We start from the raw sequence: 19,680 nt of genomic DNA, 5'->3' as shown, positions 1-19,680 counted from the left end.
ACCTGCAACCAGCCTGAAGAGTGCAGCGGACTATGGGTTTCACTCTGACATATGATGCATGCACCGCCCCCTTTTTACTATATCCAGAGTCAGCGTCATGTAGAGGCCAAAAAAAACATGTTTACTATAACAGAAGTTTTATTATATCTGGGTCTGGGTTTACTATAACAGGGGTTTCTCCCACAGACTTATTATGGGTTAATCCTGGGACCTGGACAGGTAGTTTACTATACCGGAGTTTATTATAACAAGATTATAATATATTGGCCAGGAATGCTATACATTTTTTTTTAAAAAATAAATAAAATAAAAAAAGTATATGCTTAAAAACAGAAAAGCATGAAGTGTGAAAAAGCCCTCTTAGCTTTAAAAAAAAAAAAAATATAATATGCAGTTTACTTGGAAGCACTGGATCTTGATAAGTAAAATAAATATCTTAGCAGAAGATCAATAGTATTAAGAAGGTGTACACATACACTGCCCAAAATTAGTGCCACACGTCAGGAACCAAAATCATGAAATAATGCTAGATTCTCAGCCGAGATGGTCCTGACTAAGTACCATGTGTATAAGGCTTTAAAGAGTACCAGAGTCAGCTTACAATCTATAAAAACAAAAACAAACCAAAAAAAAAAAAAAAAAAAACAGAGGCATGTTCCCATCTGAAGGACATGCCCTGCTCGCCACTCTCAGTCCCCTCTGTTCCCTGGTAGCCCACGGAGTGACCTGTTCAGGGACTCAACTGATCTAGAAGACTTATGCATCACCTGGCCTCCAGTCATTCAACACATTTATGATGCACAACCTTTATATATAGCCCAGTCGCACTCTGACCGCAAGAAGGAGTTTTCAGAGTCACGGTGGGATAAGGCTATCCTTTTTTCTGAAAATGCTTATAGTGAAATACAATAGTCAGTATAGTTTTTCTCCACAGGCAATTCAACTCATATAAGCCATAAAGTTCTATTTTTGCTTTATCCCTCCCCAAAACATGCATCTAGCTTCCTTCTAGTTTTCCCACTTGATCGGTAAACTTTACTGTTGGTATTATTATTATTGGTGAGGGGGCCCACTGGCTTTCTCCTTGCCACCCTGCCATACATGTATCTGTGGTTCGGTGTTCTCCTGATGGTTGACGTCTGAAAATACTGGCCAATATGAGGCAGGACTTTAGACAGCACCCCATGTTTCTATGTTCTTTGCAACCTTGTGGACCATTGCATGCCATGCAGTTGGAATATAATCTTTGATGGTTAACCACTTCTGCGTAGGGTAACAACTCTCTTTCTATTTGTGCACTGTCTGATAATTGATGGAGTCAAAGTTCTTTAGAGATGATCTTAAAACATTTTCCGCTTATTACATCTTCTGCTTTCATGGGCTTAACTTTTTCTTCAGACATCTCCTTTTTCAGGCCATGATACACATGCATGGCAGATGTGTTGTATGTGTGATTAGGCTTTGCTAGATCCATTCTTTAAGGGCCTGAGCCCACTGACGTAGTCGTGTCCGCTTTTCAGTTACACGTCAATGTTACAGATGCTCAAAAGCGGACAACTGCGTTAGTGGGCTCAGACCCTAAATAAAATAAGGTCACACACACACACACACACACACACACACACACACACACCAACCAACCAACCAACCAATCTAAATACATGGTTAGATATAGACATTTAAGTTTCCTGTAAGTAGGCTATCTTTATCCAATTTTTGACCTTTTTTAAAAAAATCAGATCATGTTTTAGGTTACATTTATGTAAAAATATAGAACATGTTAGGAGGGATCATAAAAACTTTCAAGCACCGATGTATATCTATCTTTACATCATAAATGATAGATGAGGTGTCAGTGGCTGGGTGAGCATCCATAGCTACCAGCATATGATTTTAAATTACAGCTAAAGCCTTGACATCTATATAGTAATGTGCTTATATGGTAAGTGCTACAATGATCGTATAGAAGATCCAGTGTCCAAGTTAAATAACGCCAGACATATCAAGCCAGTACATGCTTAGCGTCTCAAGCCAAAATGACAGCACACTAGTAACAGCAGCTGACATTTTCAAAATGGTCTACTAAGGAAAAAAAGTGAATTAAAGCCATTTGGAAAATGTGCCTGTAAGTAAAACATGCATACCCACTTCTTAATATTCCTACCTTTTGTGCTGGCTTCTCACTTATAGGCTAACATTTGTGACAGATTAAACAAAGAGATATGGTTAGAGAGAACTATACTGTGAAAGACCTCAGAAAACGAGGATTTGCATGAAAAGAAGTTCAGTACCTTGTATCCACATCTTTCAAAATAGGCTTCTCTCTCTTTAGCAGCAAGTTCACTACGCTTAAAGAACTTCTTACTTTCCTGAAACAAACAAAATTTAGTTTAGACCAACAAAAAAATAAAAATGAGGAAATAAATAGCTGTTATAGTATAACATAAATCTGTAACCCATAAGTAGAATCCATTTATAGTAAACTCCAAGGGACCAGGTCTTGTCTAGACAAGACAACTAATATTTATATCACGCTTTTCTCCTGGAGGACTCAAAGCACAAGAGCTGCAGCCACTAGAACGCGCTCTATGAGCAGCAGCAGTTAGGGAGTCTTGCCCAAGGTCTCCTACTCAATAGGTGCTGGCTTACTGAATAGGAAGAGCTGAGATTTGAACCCAGGTCTCCTTTGGCCAAGGCAGAGCCCTTAACTACGGTGACCAGACGACCGGCTTTAGCCGGGACGCCTCCCGGGTTTGGGGTTCCCTGTCCCAGGCTGCACTGCGTCCCGGGAAACGTCCCCCTTTCACCTGCGAGACGTCTGGGCTGCAGGACTCTGGCCACCGTCAATGGTGAACGCATCAGCATCTCCCCCAGCCCTGCCCGCCCTCCAATCATGTGGCTCCTTGGCCGCATTAGCTCCGCCTCCAGTTTGCTGCCCACACCTTCCAATAGCGCGGCCGCCCCCAGTGTTCCGCCCCGCCCACCCACCTATTGCGTGGCTGCCTGGCCATATAAGGCCAGCCCATGGGATAATCTACCCACCAAGATGCAGCTGCCACAAGGGAGAAGGGTGAGAGTGCCATGTCAGTGTCTCCTCCCCACCTAATGTCTGTCACCCTCTGGCTCCTACCCACCTAGTGTGTCACCCTCCCCCACCCAGTCAGTGTCACCCTCCGGCTCCTACCCGCCTAGTGTCTGTGTCACCCACCCAGTTAGTGTCACCCTCCGCTCCTACCCGCCTAGTGTCTGTGTCACCCACCCAGTCAGTGTCACCCTCCTTGGGGGTGGGGGTGGGGAGGGGTGGTAATATTTACTGAATTTTAACATGTGCAAGGTAATGTTTGCCTCATTTCCCCATTTGCTGCATTTCGTGTGTCGGAGGGAAGGGTTGTGGCATGTCGTGTGTCGGAGGGAAGGGTTGTGGCATGTCGTGTGTCGGAGGGAAGGGTTGTGGCATGTCGGTTGTGGCAGTCGGTTCTTTAATCTCCTCCCACTGGGCCGCCGCTACAGGGCTGTCCCCACCAGAACCACCAGACGCTGGAGCACCTTCTTCCCCCAAGCGGTACTCCAACTGAACAACTGAACTGACAGCTTGTGTTCCCTCATGCTTTTTTACTCGACTGACTGCCCTCTTACTATGTCATGTCATGAACTCCTCTTACTATGTCATGTTTATGTAGCCCACCTACGCCGTATGTATGTAGGTCTTATGTATGTATGTATAAACGCCATGCCATGTGCTCCAAAAACAATTCCGGGTATGTCTCTGGCATACTTGGCGAATAAAGCTGATTCTGATGTCGTGTGTCGGAGGGAAGGGTTGTGGCATGTCGTGTGTCGGAGGGAAGGGTTGTGGCATGTCGTGTGTCGGAGGGAAGGGTTGTGGCATGTCGTGTGCCGGAGGGAAGGGTTGTGGCATGTCGTGTGCCGGAGGGAAGGGTTGTGGCATGTCGTGTGTCGGAGGGAAGGGTTGTGGCATGTCGTGTGTCGGAGGGAAGGGTTGTGGCATGTCGTGTGCCGGAGGGAAGGGTTGTGGCATGTCGTGTGTCGGAGGGAAGGGTTGTGGCATGTCGTGTGTCGGAGGGAAGGGTTGTGGCATGTCGTGTGCCGGAGGGAAGGGTTGTGGCATGTCGTGTGCCGGAGGGAAGGGTTGTGGCATGTCGTGTGCCGGAGGGAAGGGTTGTGGCATGTCGTGTGCCGGAGGGAAGGGTTGTGGCATGTCGTGTGCCGGAGGGAAGGGTTGTGGCATGTCGTGTGCCGGAGGGAAGGGTTGTGGCATGTCGTGTGCCGGAGGGAAGGGTTGTGGCATGTCGTGTGCCGGAGGGAAGGGTTGTGGCATGTCGTGTGCCGGAGGGAAGGGTTGTGGCATGTCGTGTGCCGGAGGGAAGGGTTGTGGCATGTCGTGTGCCGGAGGGAAGGGTTGTTGCATGTCGTGTGCCGGAGGGAAGGGTTGTTGCATGTCGTGTGCCGGAGGGAAGGGTTGTTGCATGTCGTGTGCCGGAGGGAAGGGTTGTTGCATGTCGTGTGCCGGAGGGAAGGGTTGTTGCATGTCGTGTGCCGGAGGGAAGGGTTGTTGCATGTCGTGTGCCGGAGGGAAGGGTTGTTGCATGTCGTGTGCCGGAGGGAAGGGTTGTTGCATGTCGTGTGCCGGAGGGAAGGGTTGTTGCATGTCGTGTGCCGGAGGGAAGGGTTGTTGCATGTCGTGTGCCGGAGGGAAGGGTTGTTGCATGTCGTGTGCCGGAGGGAAGGGTTGTTGCATGTCGTGTGCCGGAGGGAAGGGTTGTTGCATGTCGTGTGCCGGAGGGAAGGGTTGTTGCATGTCGTGTGCCGGAGGGAAGGGTTGTTACTTTTTATGTGTCGGAAGTAAGGGTTGTTGCATGTCATGTGTCGGAGGTAATGGTTGTTGCTTTTTATGTGTCGGAAGTAAGGGTTGTTGCATGTCATGTGTCGGAGGTAACGGTTTCTACACTTATTACTTGATGTTAGCTGCATTTGCTACTTTGGGGTTATTGCTACAGCATTTGGCATTTTGGGGGCTCATAATTACTAAATGGTATGCTAATAAATAGGATCAAAAAGTTTCTGCACATTTATCGTCTGCACTTCCATGATGCAAACCTCCTGTTTCACCACATCATAGTGGACACTCTGCTTTCTTATGTATTTGGGAAAGAAACTTTGCTTTCTTACGTGTTTGGGAAACGATGACTAATTACCCTTAGGGTCACTTTGCCTGTTTTGGGAAGAAATTCTGGTCCGCAGCCTTACTGTTACACCGTTACATTACGGTTAGCTACGCCCATGTGATGTCATGCCCACGCCCATTTTGCCGCAGCACGCAAAGCGTGCCGCACTGTCATACGATACCCTTGCTTATTCCCCCCCAGGTTGGGCCAATAAAAATCTGGTCACTGTACTTTAACCAGGACATTATTCCACCACCGCCATATCAAAACTTTACTTTATCAGAATTGGTCATACATTGTTTATTTATACAGACCAGGGCCGGCCCGCCCATGAGGCGGGGTGAAACTTTTGCCTCAGGCGGCACTTCTGGGGGGGCGGCACCCACCCATCCATGTGTGTGGGGGGCCGCCCGAGCTGGAGGGGATAGCGGGCAGGAAGGGGGTATTGGGCCTAGCGGCGGGGAGGGGGGTCGGACCCCCCCCTCCCTCGCCTGGGTCCCCCGTCCTCCGCTCCCCTCCAGCTTTAAAAAGGTCCGTGCTGTGGCTGCAGCTCTTCGTAAGAGGCAACGGGCGGGGATTACTCACCTCTTTCTCGTTCCAGGCCAGCGTGCGCTCCACTGACGTCGCTTCCTGCTACGCCGCAGGAAGTGATGTCAGTGGAGCGCACGCTGGCCTGGAACGAGGAAGAGGTGAGTAATTCCCGCCTCTTACGAAGAGCTGCAGCCACAGCACGGACCTTTTTAAAGCTAGAGGGGAGCGGAGGACGGGGGACCCAGGCGAGGGAGGGGGGGGGTCCGACCCCCCTCCCCGCCACTAGGCCCAATACCCCCTTCCTGCCCGCTATCCCCTCCAGCTCGTGCGGCCCCCAACAACAACGGCTTGGGGGGGGGGGAGGGCGGCGGCGATTTCTTTGAAAATTGCCTCAGGCGGCAAAAAGTCTAGGTCCGGGCCTGATACAGACGCATTTTCTGGGACCTGGAGGACCGAGTTTAGAGGTTTACTATTTCAGAGTTTCCTATAATGAAACTATACTGTAAAAATTATTGCTAACACACATGAACAAGCTTGTACTGCATCAAAATTGTCTGCACTTGGGATACTGAGAGCAAAGGCAAAGCTACCAAATGTTTGCACAGATCACCTTTGTTTGTGAAGTCAATTAAAAACATGTAGGAGTGATATCACACTTCTTACAGAATATATACCGGGCTGTCATGTTTCTTTAGCAGTGTAAATGTACTGCCATTCTCAGCTTCCAGTGATATCAGTGCTCCCAGGCAGGCAGCAGCACTTTCTGCAAGTACATGAACGATATATGGTTGGATACACGCATTTACCCCGACCAGCTCCTTCTCCTCCAGCAGCTTCCTCTTCCTCGCTATCTCAGCCTTCAGGATATCCATTTGTAGAACAAATAAGCCCAGCAATCACCGGTACGTTCAGTCCCGTATGCTTCCTGTTTATGCAGGAAATGGATGGCTCTACCGATTACCCAGCATGCCTTGCGAGGCATAATCGTTTCCGGGACTTGGTTGTGCTTATTATGTGCATTCTTGCGTTCGGTGTCACCTTACACGTTGCCAAAAGCGTTCAGACACAGTGCTAGCCTCAGATGAGGATGTATTGTGCGAGCAGCTGACAATGATAGAATAGCGCAACAGCCAAGTGTGCTCTGCATATCCCTCTTGCCACGGGCGTAACTACAATGCAGAGATCTGTTGGTGGCCCACTGCCTCCCCCCCCCTCCCCTTTTTTTTAACACTCAGTTTAACAAACCTTTTTTCTCAACTTTATTGGCTTATATAACTTGGGTGCATAACTAAGAGCGCGCAGATGCTAAAATTAGTGCAGATCGTGTGTCTTACTTCCAGGAACCTACAAGAGCACCAATCTGGATGAGAGATATCCAAAAACCATAAGTGGTTAACCACTTAAAGTGTACCAGAGCTGAGCATATATAAGTGTTATACATACCTGGGCATTTCTCCAGCCCTATCCGCATGGATCGCTCCCATGCCACCGTCCTCAGCCTTCTCCTGCGTCGGTACCAGGTCCCGTAACTTCCTCCAGTTGCGGCCAGTCTGAGCAAGAGAAATGCGCCTTCTACCTATTTCTCCAGTGGCTGCTGGAGACGTATGTAAAGAGCGCATTTCCGTTGCATCAGACTGGCCACGACCATGGGAGCGACGGTTGTTGGGGCTACCTGTTCCGCTCAGCCCCGTGGATCAGGAAGCCTACTTTTTTTTTTTTTTGAGCCTACCTCAGGCTCTCTTTTAGGACCACAGGCTTACATCCCCCTAGTAACCATGCTATTTTTTACAATTCAGGCCACTGCAGCTTTAACAGCTTGCTACAGCCGCACCCAGGCTATGCATATACATAGGTTAGGATTTAGTTAGTGTTAGGCCCCTCCCATGGAGGATTGACTTCTTCGCAGTGGGAGGGACGAGTACTTAATAGGTTGCATGCAAGCTGTTAATGGAAACCAACATCCTCCTCTAGTGGTAGACAGGTCATGTGTATGCTCGGTGTGTATTCGACCCCACAAGTGGGGCTTGCACTCTTTTGCATGTAGGCACTAGTCTGTTTTTAAGTAGCGCTGCTTATTTCCTTGCTATGTACTAATGTAATTCGTTTTTGGTCAGCTGCTCCCACTTAACAGCCATGCTTTTGGTGTATATGCAGAGCTTCTGTTTGGGTTCAAGGTGCGTTTGTAGTTCCTGGGGGGGCTCAGCACATCTCTGATGGAGGCCATTCGGAGGCGGCCTGGTGTTGCGCTGATCCACCTTTTGCGCAATTTTCAACAATATTTGTTATCTTAGAGGTAACATTGAGGAGAGGAATTCCATTTTCAAAACCCCAGCCAGGGGCATTCCTACAGGGTTTCCAGAGCTGCCATTGGGCAGCTCTCTTACCCTGGCTGCGCCCCCTGAACGCTGTGAAAACACACGGTCTCTCCTTGCAGCGTTGTGACCTATAGGTCACGAAAGTGGGCTATTGTGGCCCATGGGAGCGACGGTTGTTGGGGCTACCTGTTCCGCTCAGCCCCGTGGATCAGGAAGCCTACTTTTTTTTTTTTTTAGCCTACCTCAGGCTCTCTTTTAGGACCACAGGCTTACATCCCCCTAGTAACCATGCTATTTTTTACAATTCAGGCCACTGCAGCTTTAACAGCTTGCTACAGGGCCATACGATATAGCACACATATAAATCTGCCCACCAACAGAGCTTTCTGTTGGTGTGCTCTGATCGATGCTGCAGGGTTTTGGTGTTTTTTTTTTATTAATTTATTTCTAATTTTAAATAAAAATTACTGTTTTTTATTTATTTTTCCTTCCCCCCTCCCCACGAGAGCTAATCAGGGCGATCCTCTCTCATAGGCATCAGCTAGTGTGCCCCTGCTCCGGAGGACAGCCAAGTGACAGGGCTGTCCCCAGTAGATCGCAGCGCTGTACAAGTAACAAAACAAAACTTTCTGTTTTGTTTAGTCTGCCAGCGACGATCGATGAGGGCAGACTGTTGACGTAGCTCCGCTCTGTCACTCAAGCGAGGATGCGCACGCATCGGTGCGCGCAATCCCTACTAATCTCCACCCCCAGGAATTGGCGTTAGGCAGTCGCAAGGAGGTTAAAGGACCACTGTCCCAAAAAATTGTGAAATTGAATATACCTACATATAAGATATACATTTCTCTCAGAGTAAAATGCACAATAAATTACTTTTTTCCTATGTCACTGTCACTTACACTAGATTGTAAAAATCTGACAGGTTTTGGACTAGTTCATCACCTCATGGGGTATTTCCAAAGTTTTCTTTATTTTCACATGCATTTACTGAACGGTGGTTTCTCTGTCTAACTGGCAAAATAGTGCGCAAATGAGTTGGGAGGCTAATCAGCATCCTTGTATAGGTCCTTTCCAGGGAATCAGTTAATTTGGGCGCAGATCGTGACTGATAATTTGGGTTCCAACATAGGCTGCTGCAGAAATTGAGGCTATGGCGGCCCCTGTAAAGGTAACTTGGATGCCAGAGAACTGCTATAGAATAGCTGAACTTCAGCTTCCACAGTTAGTGGTGGTAGCGGAGTTATTTTGCGGTGGGAGTGGCATTGATGTGTTATATAGTATGGTTACTATGTGGACGAATTAGCTGATGCCAAAGTTTATTTAGCTTTGGGGAGAGAGAATAGCGGCAATAGCTATGGAGGAATATTAGGTGTAGGTGAGGGTTAGTGTTAGGTGTAGTTAGAAGAGGGGGTTAGTATTAGGTGTAGGTATGGAAGGAGAAATGTGAGGGTTAGGTTAGGGTAAGTGATAGAATTGAAATAAACATACCCTTATTCTACTAATGGTAAATAGAGATTGTAGAATATTGGTTAATTATTGATATTCTACTATTGCATGCATTTTAACGTGATGCTTTTAAATGTGTACTTTTCCAGGGACTGCTTCTGTAAAGAATAAAAGAAATACTCAGAATACCCCATGATACGATGGACTAGGTAAAAACCTGTCAGATCTGATCCATTTTGAAAAAAGTCTGACAAATAGTGACAGCTGAAATGTCAAAATTGTAAGGAATATTGAGGGGTAAAAACTGAATGTGAACTGGTAAAAAAACAAAAAACAAGATGTGTTTTAAATCATAACTGCTGTATTCACCTGTGCCAGACTAGAATTGCCTAAAAAGAAAAAAAAAACAGTCTTAAATAGCAGATAGGCCCAGTGCACACTGAGCGGATCCACCGGCCGCATCCGCCTGTTAATCTGCGTGGCTAATGTACAGGATCTTCTCAAAAAATTAGCATATTGTGATAAAGTCCATTATTTTCTGTAATGTACTGATAAACATTAGACTTTTATATATTTTAGATTCAAATACACACAACTGAAGTAGTTCAAGCCTTTTATTGTTTTAATATTGATGATTTTGGCATACAGCTCATGTAAACCCAAATTTCCTATCTCAAAAAATTAGCATATTTCATCCGACCAATAAAAGAAAAAGTGTTTTTAAAACAAAATAAGTCAACCTTCAGATAATTATGTTCAGTTATGCACTCAATACTTGGTCGGGAATCGTTTTGCAGAAATGACTGCTTCAATGCGGCGTGGCATGGAGGCAACCAGCCTGTGGCACTGCTCAGGTGTTATTGAGGCCCAGGATGCTTCAATAGCAGCCTTAAGCTCATCCAGAGTGTTGGGTCTTGCGTCTCTCAACTTTCTCTTCACAATATCCCACAGATTCTCTATGGGGTTCAGGTCAGGAGAGTTGGCAGGCCAATTGAGCACAGTAATACCATGGTCAGTAAACAATTTACCAGTGGTTTTGGCACTGTGAGCAGGTGCCAGGTCGTGCTGAAAAATGAAATCTTCATCTCCATAAAGCTTTTCAGCAGATGGAAGCATGAAGTGCTCCAAAATCTCATGATAGCTAGCTGCATTGACCCTGCCCTTGATAAAACACAGTGGACCAACACCAGCAGCTGACGTGGCACCCCAGACCATCACTGACTGTGGGTACTTGACACTGGACTTCAGGCATTTTGGCATTTCCCTCTCCGCAGTCTTCCTCCAGACTCTGGCACCTTGATTTCCGAATGACATGTAAAAGTTGCTTTCATCCGGAAAAAGTACTTTGGACAACTGAGCAACAGTCCAGTGCTGCTTCTCTGTAGCAATCTAGATGTAAAAGGAGCGCTCCATAGTGCATTACTGTGTAAAAGTTTTTTATTCGCAAGATAAAAATATATACTCACAAGATGCAAGTCAGTATGCGCTTATCAACAGATCACCACCGTTCAAACTCCCCTTGGCGGATCGTCCTTCCGCCTCTGTGGCCAGCAGTGCGTACTCCGATCGGACGGTGCTCGTCTCGCAAGGGGGTGGGCGGGGTTTGGTCCTGGCGTGCCTACAGCGTCATTACGCGTTTCGGCGCTTCAGCGCCTTCGTCAGATGACGCTCTAGGCATTGGCACGCCTCTTATACACACAGCCATCGCCTAGGTAACGGCGGCGGCGGTGTGAGAAAATGGATGCGTATATGCATTACAAAAGTCATAATGGTAAGATCTACGGCGGGGGAGGGAGAAGAAAGGCTTTGCAGCATAACTATAAATAAAAAAGCTGGCCACAATGCTTCGGACTCCCCGCTCACAAAATGACATAAAGAGTTAAAATAATGACAGAAATAAAAAGTAATAAAAAGTATGTAAACATGCATGAATTAATGACCGACATAGTAACTGACCAGGGGAGGGGAGAAACCCCCCTGAGGCAGATAAATATATGTAAATGGTAAAACACCAACAACTCCAAACAACAATAAAACAAAGAAAAAACTTTATGAATATTTCTTCTGGGTATTAAAAAACCCCCCATTTACTATCAACATCAAGATTCATATAAAAACAAAAAGTGCTCAGTGCATGCCTCGTAACCAGCGTAACCTGGTTCACAGTTACTTGATTTAAACACGTTCTTTCTAGTAAAAAGGGGAAAAGCAGGGAGGGGGGGGGGGAAAGGGGGCGAAAAAATGAGATGCAAACACTAGGGAATGTTTCTCATGGACTATCCATGAAGGAAATTAAAGGGAGAGGTAGGGTCATGACCAAACCCCGCCCACCCCCTTGCGAGACGAGCACCGTCCGATCGGAGTACGCACTGCTGGCCACAGAGGCGGAAGGACGATCCGCCAAGGGGAGTTTGAACGGTGGTGATCTGTTGATAAGCGCATACTGACTTGCATCTTGTGAGTATATATTTTTATCTTGCGATCATGACCCTACCTCTCCCTTTAATTTCCTTGATATAGTACAGGGGTCAGCTGACCACTCTAAGTATTTAAACCATACGAAGGGTTTATTGAATACCTTCCTAGAAAGTCCATATGGATAGTCCATGAGAAACATTCCCTAGTGTTTGCATCTCATTTTTTCGCCCCCTTTCCCCCCCCCTCCCTGCTTTTCCCCTTTTTACTAGAAAGAACGTGTTTAAATCAAGTAACTGTGAACCAGGTTACGCTGGTTACGAGGCATGCACTGAGCACTTTTTGTTTTTATATGAATCTTGATGTTGATAGTAAATGGGGGGTTTTTTAATACCCAGAAGAAATATTCATAAAGTTTTTTCTTTGTTTTATTGTTGTTTGGAGTTGTTGGTGTTTTACCATTTACATATATTTATCTGCCTCAGGGGGGTTTCTCCCCTCCCCTGGTCAGTTACTATGTCGGTCATTAATTCATGCATGTTTACATACTTTTTATTACTTTTTATTTCTGTCATTATTTTAACTCTTTATGTCATTTTGTGAGCGTGGAGTCCGAAGCATTGTGGCCAGCTTTTTTATTTATAGTTATGCTGCAAAGCCTTTCTTCTCCCTCCCCCGCCGTAGATCTTACCATTATGACTTTTGTAATGCATATACGCATCCATTTTCTCACACCGCCGCCGCCGTTACCTAGGCGATGGCTGTGTGTATAAGAGGCGTGCCAATGCCTAGAGCGTCATCTGACGAAGGCGCTGAAGCGCCGAAACGCGTAATGACGCTGTAGGCACGCCAGGACCAAACCCCGCCCACCCCCTTGCGAGACGAGCACCGTCCGATCGGAGTACGCACTGCTGGCCACAGAGGCGGAAGGACGATCCGCCAAGGGGAGTTTGAACGGTGGTGATCTGTTGATAAGCGCATACTGACTTGCATCTTGTGAGTATATATTTTTATCTTGCGAATAAAAAACTTTTACACAGTAATGCACTATGGAGCGCTCCTTTTACATCTAGATTGCTGCATATTCCCAAACGACATGAGCTGAACCGTGCATTCATTTCTGTGATTTAACAAGTTGTTGGAAGGAGCTACACTCAGTGGGCTAGCGCGAGGACTTTTTTGCTGCTGCTTCTCTGTAGCCCAGGTTAGGCGCTTCTACTACTGTTTCTGGTTCAAAAGTGGGTTCATGTTTCCATCTGCTGAAAAACTTTATGGAGATGAAGATTTCATTTTTCAGCACAACCTGGCACCTGCACACAGTGCCAAAACCACTGGTAAATGGTTTACTGACCATGGCATTACTGTGCTCAATTGGCCTGCCAACTCTCCTGACCTGAACCCCATAGAGAATCTGTGGGATATTGTGAAAAGAAAGTTGAGAGACGCAAGACCCAACACTCTAGATGAGCTTAAGGCCGCTATCGAAGCATCCTGGGCCTCCATAACACCTGAGCAGTGCCACAGGCTGATTGCCTCCATGCCACGCCGCATTGAAGCAGTCATTTCTGCAAAAGGATTCCTGACCAAGTATTGAGTGCATAACTGAACATAATTATTTGAAGGTTGACTTTTTTTGTTTTAAAAACACTTTTCTTTTATTGATCGGATGAAATATGCTAATTTTTTTAAATAGGCAATTTTTGTTTTCATGAGCTGTATGCCAAAATCATTTATATTAAAACAATAAAAGGCTTGAACTACTTCAGTTGTGTGTATTTGAATCTAAAATATATGAAAGTCTAATGTTTATCAGTACATTACAGAAAATAATGAACTTTATCACTATATGCTAATTTTTTGAGAAGATCCTGTGTATGAATGGGCTGGTGCACACCGGCGGTTTGAAGTTTTTTGCAAACCGCAAACGTGCCTCCTGCTGCACGTTTGCGGTTTGCAAAAAAACTCAAACCGCCGGTGTGCATCAGCCCATTCATATACATTAGCCACGCGGATTAACAGGCGGATGCGGCCTGGCGGTTCGCATCCAAATCTGCTCGGTGTGCACTGCCCCAAATATCTGCACTCCGCACCCAAAACCGCTAGCGTTTTGTGGATCTGCTAGCGGTTTTGGTGTGCACTGGGCCTTATTTTATTGCTAGCTGGGGAGTGCAGATCAGTTAACAAACAGCCTTTTCTGTGCTGTCTTTGAACATGTCAAGACTGTTGAGATGTCCTATGTAAATTCATAGCAGTTCCAAAATGGAAATCTACAGTTTTGAATCTCAAAATGTAGTCCCAACTACTGCTGAGACAGTTACTAGCGTCAGTTAAAAAAAGTTAAACTGTCAGTTGCAGAGAGATCACTGACTGATTCAGATGTGTGAGACTCAGCAGAGCAAACACTTGCATATACCAATATACAGAGGCCAGAGATGCAGGATAAGGCCCATACACACGTCGGATTTTCGTAGGCGACGGGTCGTTTGAACGTCCCGTCGTTCAATCGTTCGCCCGCTAAATCGGGCGTGTGTACAGACTGTCTATTCAGAAAGGAGTTTTTGGGCAAGACTCCCTAACACTGCAGGGCGGCCCATTGAGCATGTACATAGTGGGTGCAGCTCTCAAGTGCTTTGAGTCCAACAGAAGAAAAGCACTATACAAATGAATTATTATTGTTATTACAACACCCCCACCATGCTTCTAATATCACCTCTGTTAAATATACAGTCACACCCTCCCAACACATCTTCAATCCCACCCTACTATACCTCTGGTCTGCAGTGGTGTATTTGTTTTTTGTTTTTTTTGCTCACATTGTTTTCACCTCAGAAAGTAGAACATACCAAGCAGCACATGGGCACAAATGTAAAATCATAAAGTAGAAGAAGTTTTAATGGGTACTGAACACATTTAAGACAGCCTGTGACATTCTCTGCTCCAGGGTCCCGTAGCAACCGCTAAGCCTTTCATTACGCCCCTGGTTTAACTTTATTTTAGTGCAATATTTGTGCATTAATATTTACCTCACTGTGAAGATTGTGTTTTTAATTGTTTTTAAACTTTGTGGTATACAATAAAAGTGAGCATTATTATTCTAATTGGTCTGGTGTAGTTTCATGACATTTATTTTTGTGTGCCTGGTTTAATAAATGATATACATGTTATGTTTCTTACATGCACACAAATGCAATTTTTATTGGCCAATGTCTGGCCAATTTTAACACTTCCATATAGTATGAGGGCCAACAGATTTTGAATGCTATGAAGAGATTCCATACTTGATGGAAGTGGTAAAATTGGCCAAAGATACATGACTGCAGTGTAACTTTATTCAGCTCCCATGCAGACAAACCTTGGACTACTGAATCATCTGTTACCTGTCTTTTTCTCAGTCACAGACATTTTTTTGGGGGGTTTGAAGGTACAATCTGAATATTTAGAAAAGGAATAACACTTTTTAGTAGATTTTCTTACCAATCTCCTAGTGGTCCAAAAGTGACACACCAGATCCAACTAAGTGACAAGATCTGTTTTTTTTTTTTACTGTACTGGATTTAATGACAATAATGTTAATCACATTAAACCATTTACGGTGAAAAGAATGACAAAAATAATAATATATATAATTAATATCAGCATTAAGGCGATCATTCAGACTGAAAGAAAATATACCGCATTTTCCGCTGTATAAGACGTAGTTTTCTCCCCCCAAAATGGGGAGAAAAAGTCCCTGCATCTTATACGGCAAAGGCAGGGAATCCCTGACTTACAAACGCCCACCGATATGATCCGCCGCGACGTTGGGGATTCCCTGCCTTTGTTTGCCTGCTCCCTCCCCTTTGTGACTACTTTACTGTATCATGTATGGCCACCTTTAGAAGGATGGGGAAGTTACCTCAGGATCTAGAGGCTTTCCTCCTCCGAGGTAAGTATCCTCCAGGGATAGGGAGTTGTTACAGATTCTCTTTAAGGCGTGTTAACTCTGATAAGGCATGCTATTTCTCTTAATGAATCAAGCCCATGGAGTGCAGAAAAACATGCTCAGAAAACTAAAAGACAAGTGTGTCCCCTGCCTAACAGCTGAGATGCTATAATATAATTACCACCCGCTTTGTTTTGCAGTAGGCAAAATACTATGTAATTAAAACAGAATGCAGAGGTATCTCCCACTGGACCTCTAGCAGCACATGCTATATCAGGGGTAGGGAACCTACGGATTGGAAGCCAGATGTGGCTCATTTGATGGCTGCATCTGGCTCACAGACAAATCAGTAGAGGTTAATTCACTAAGCTACACTGCTCCAGCAGCACAGCTTAGTGTGGCATCACAAGTAAAATTTTCAAAGTAGGCACGCTACTACTGTAGCGTGATCTACTAGCTTATTTGCGCTCCCTCCAAAACTAACGGCTGCTTCAAATGTACTTGTATTTAGTTTGAAACATATTTATGGCTCTCATGCAATAACATTTTAAAATATGTTGCGTTCATGGCTCTCTCAGCCACAAACATTCCTGACCCCTGTGCTTTATACTTTATATATATCATCCCTGCTATCTTGAGGCTAGGTTAAAAGTGGGATGTGGCATTGTGTTCCCTGTAACAGGAAGACAACTCAACGGAACAAAAAAGTCATACCGCACATTACAGCCAAGTTACACCGCATACAGTGAAGTACAGTGCAGCATACAGACAATGAAAAGTATGCTTCCCTGTACCTATTAACGTGTGTGTTCAATGGTAACTTCACACTTCACATCACAATGCTAACGTCGCACTATGAACGTTGCATAGACTTAACATTGCAGTGTGTCTTTCAGCATTGCAATGCCTCCCTAATGTCACTCGATAATGCCTCACTGTGAACCTAGCCTACATGAAAAAACAAACAGTGAGTCCTTTTCAACAAACATTATCCCCCCATTAGACCAGTAGTGGTCAGGAAGGCAGCTCCACCACAAGCATTACCAGCCCTCATGGGAAAAATATCCCCTTCACTTGTAAAAAAAAAAAAACCTTATCCAATGTTAAAGTGAACCTGATATTTAAAAAAAAAATAAAAAAAAAATAAGACACTTAACTAGGTAGAGGGAAGCCTCTGGATAGTTCAGAGGCTTCCCGTGTCTTCCTTGACCAAACTATTACCAAGCATAGACCCTCTGAACATATCCAACAAGAGCTTGACGGACATATTCTTGTGGCCACGCTCCCCGCCGTGTACAAGCTCGGCCGTACTGTGCCCGTGTGAGTACAGACGTGACTGCTCAGTAAGCCGAAGTTGCGTGTCCATGAGTGGTTCCATGCAACTACGTAGGTGCGGATGTACATGGGGAGATGCAGTACAGCTACGTACATGCGCAAAGAGGAGAGCGGCCGCAAACTGCCAGAGGGTCCTGGGCAGCGACGGTGGTCTCAAGGACGATGTGGGAACTTTTTAGTTAACTTTATGGACAATTGAGCTCACTCAGAGTATCTAGTGGGGTGCAGGCTTGTGCCATGGGCGCCACAGCATCATGGGCGCCATGCCAGCTCCTGTGCTGCACCGCTTTTCCTGCCCTTGTGCTGCGCCACAAATCAGATTAGTTCTGTTATCTGGGGAATATGGCTACCTAATTTATGTATGCAGAGTGCACTTGGCTTAGTGTGTTAGAAAAGAGGACAGAGAGGGAATAAGAAGAAATATTTCCCAAAAAAGTACATTCAACAATATCTCTGGCCAAAAAACAAAGGAAACCATAACACATAGGCTCTATATTACCCAGATACGCCCCTGGGCTCAACCCACCTCTGGTGTTTAGGAAGAGGTGGGAGTAATAGTATGGGAAGACTTACAGTATGTGCAGCCTGGAATCTCACCAAAGCCAAACCAGCAAGACACCTTCCCCCATCCAGGTAAACATACAGAAAGGGTCATTTATGACTCTTTATCTATTCACTGTGAAAAAGTGTTAAACATCATATGTATGTGGTGGTTGATCAGTGTACAGTCAAGATGCTCCTGATGTCAGATGCTCCTGAGCCTCAAACACATTGGCTATCATTCATAAAGCATTTCCGCATGCGGAAATGCTTAATACCGGTGACTTTACCGAACACTCAGCAAAATCCCAATTCATAAAGGCTCTTTCCGCATGAAAAGCTGACATTCCCGTGAGGAGCGATACATTTCCGCCTTGTGCGGAGTTTTTCTAGATTAATCTAGAAAAAGTAACAAACACGTCCATTCATAAAGATTAGAGCAAGCGGTATGCGGAAGGAAAATACCGCTTGCTCAACAGTAGCGATAGGCGGGCGGATTACTTGTAAATGAATGGGACGGACCTCCCAAGCAGCATCAGACAGAGGAGCGCACGGAGAGAATCGGGCAGCTTTTATGTTTCCGCATGTCTTCCGCCACGCTACCGCCAGCTTCCTCCAGAAAACCTCCACACTTGTATCGCAACAGGCAACTTCTTTATGAATGACCACCCAGAAGTCTTAAGTACCGCTTGCGGAGAAGAACGGTGTTTTCCCGCACTACCGACTGGTCCTTTATGAATGATAGCCATTATAGACTAAACTCGTCCATCACTGATGAGAATCTAGCATGTTTACAGCCCCGATACATTGCAAAAAATCCAGAAAGCCAGATCATCTCAGCAGAGTGCACTGCTCCCCTTTTACCTCACCTCCAGAAGCCGCTCCATCATGTGCTGTCTTTGCTCTGTTCTTTGGCTATAGCCTGGCGGTGACACCTTTGTACAGCGCTCGTACCTAAACTGTCACCCAGGTGATTGAATTCTCACCCCTAGCAGTGACAGGCATGCATGTATACAAATGAAGTGCCACAGCCAGGGTTTCTTCTGTTGGTTTGGTTTTGGAGACAAATCCAGCTGGGTGCATAATTATCGAAAATTGCCTAATTAATTTACAACCTTCATTACTACAATCATCTGATTCAACATGCATTAATAGATTGTCCTGTATACAACCACTAGGCTCACCACATACCCCTTATACTATATAGCCTTTATACAATAATAATACAATACAATAACATTTCTATAGCGCTTTTCTCCCATAGGACTCAAAGCGCTTAGGCTCTCTCAGATTCAGTAATTAGTAGGATGAAGTATTCACACAACAAAAATTATATTTCTGCAAATGCCAGACTGAACAGGTGGGTTTTCAGTCTGGATTTAAACACGTCCGTTTAAACACGTCCGTTTATACTACATAGATTTACCAAATCTATGTAGTATAGGTTCTGATTGAAAATACTTTGAAGGATTGTTTTGATAAGCTCTTATACTAATACTACATGAAAGTGATTCTATACCTTATTGTTTAGGACAACACTTGCGCTTCATTTTTTCAATTTTTCTTCATGTCAGCTATATATCTAATATATATATATATATATATAGAGAGAGAGAGAGATAGAGAGAGAGAGAGAGTGAGAGTGAGAGAGATTGTTCATAACACTTTATGGTAATTATTTGCGCAGGTAACACTCATATGTATTAGTGGTTATATGTTGACTGTGACCCTTGGCTGCTTTTTGCACTGCAGTTACAAGTGCCACACACACCCCATGAAAAGCAGATGATTGGATACATGACATAGCTCCAACTTCATCCTCACCATCCTTCATGCCATCCCTCTCCTTCTACCTTGTGCATGGCTGGTGACGTCACTTACTACAGCACCACCTTCCACACGCCTGCAGCTTCTAAATTTCACCAGCAGGTGTCAGGTTCCCTCCTCCGCCACTAAGTCATTCTCTTCGTTGTTTATCATTGACCCTAAA

The 19,680-nt window shown here is 45.1% G+C and overlaps 1 protein-coding gene across 4 annotated transcripts in view; it reads right to left on the bottom strand.

The window, feature by feature from the left end:
* PRPF18 (pre-mRNA processing factor 18) overlaps nt 1-6,696 on the bottom strand; it is a 56,771-nt gene extending 50,075 nt beyond the window's left edge. The window contains exons 1-3 of one of the 4 annotated variants that reach the window (XM_068276143.1): nt 6,524-6,696; nt 2,292-2,369; nt 2,165-2,191 (exon numbers count right to left, since the gene is read on the bottom strand). In XM_068276143.1, the coding sequence (XP_068132244.1) occupies nt 2,165-2,191; nt 2,292-2,369; nt 6,524-6,589 (171 nt within the window). In that variant the 5' untranslated portion in view covers nt 6,590-6,696. The remainder of the gene's footprint in view (nt 1-2,164; nt 2,192-2,291; nt 2,370-6,523) is intronic. The other 3 variants (XM_068276140.1, XM_068276144.1, XM_068276142.1) reach the window with 3 other exon arrangements.
* Nucleotides 6,697-19,680: the final 12,984 nt, after the last annotated feature.

Source organism: Hyperolius riggenbachi, chromosome 3, assembly GCF_040937935.1.
Source record: "Hyperolius riggenbachi isolate aHypRig1 chromosome 3, aHypRig1.pri, whole genome shotgun sequence".
NCBI classification, from domain to species: domain Eukaryota; kingdom Metazoa; phylum Chordata; class Amphibia; order Anura; family Hyperoliidae; genus Hyperolius; species Hyperolius riggenbachi.
Note: the sequence above shows the minus strand (reverse complement) of the source record. Positions and strands in the feature narration are given on the sequence as shown.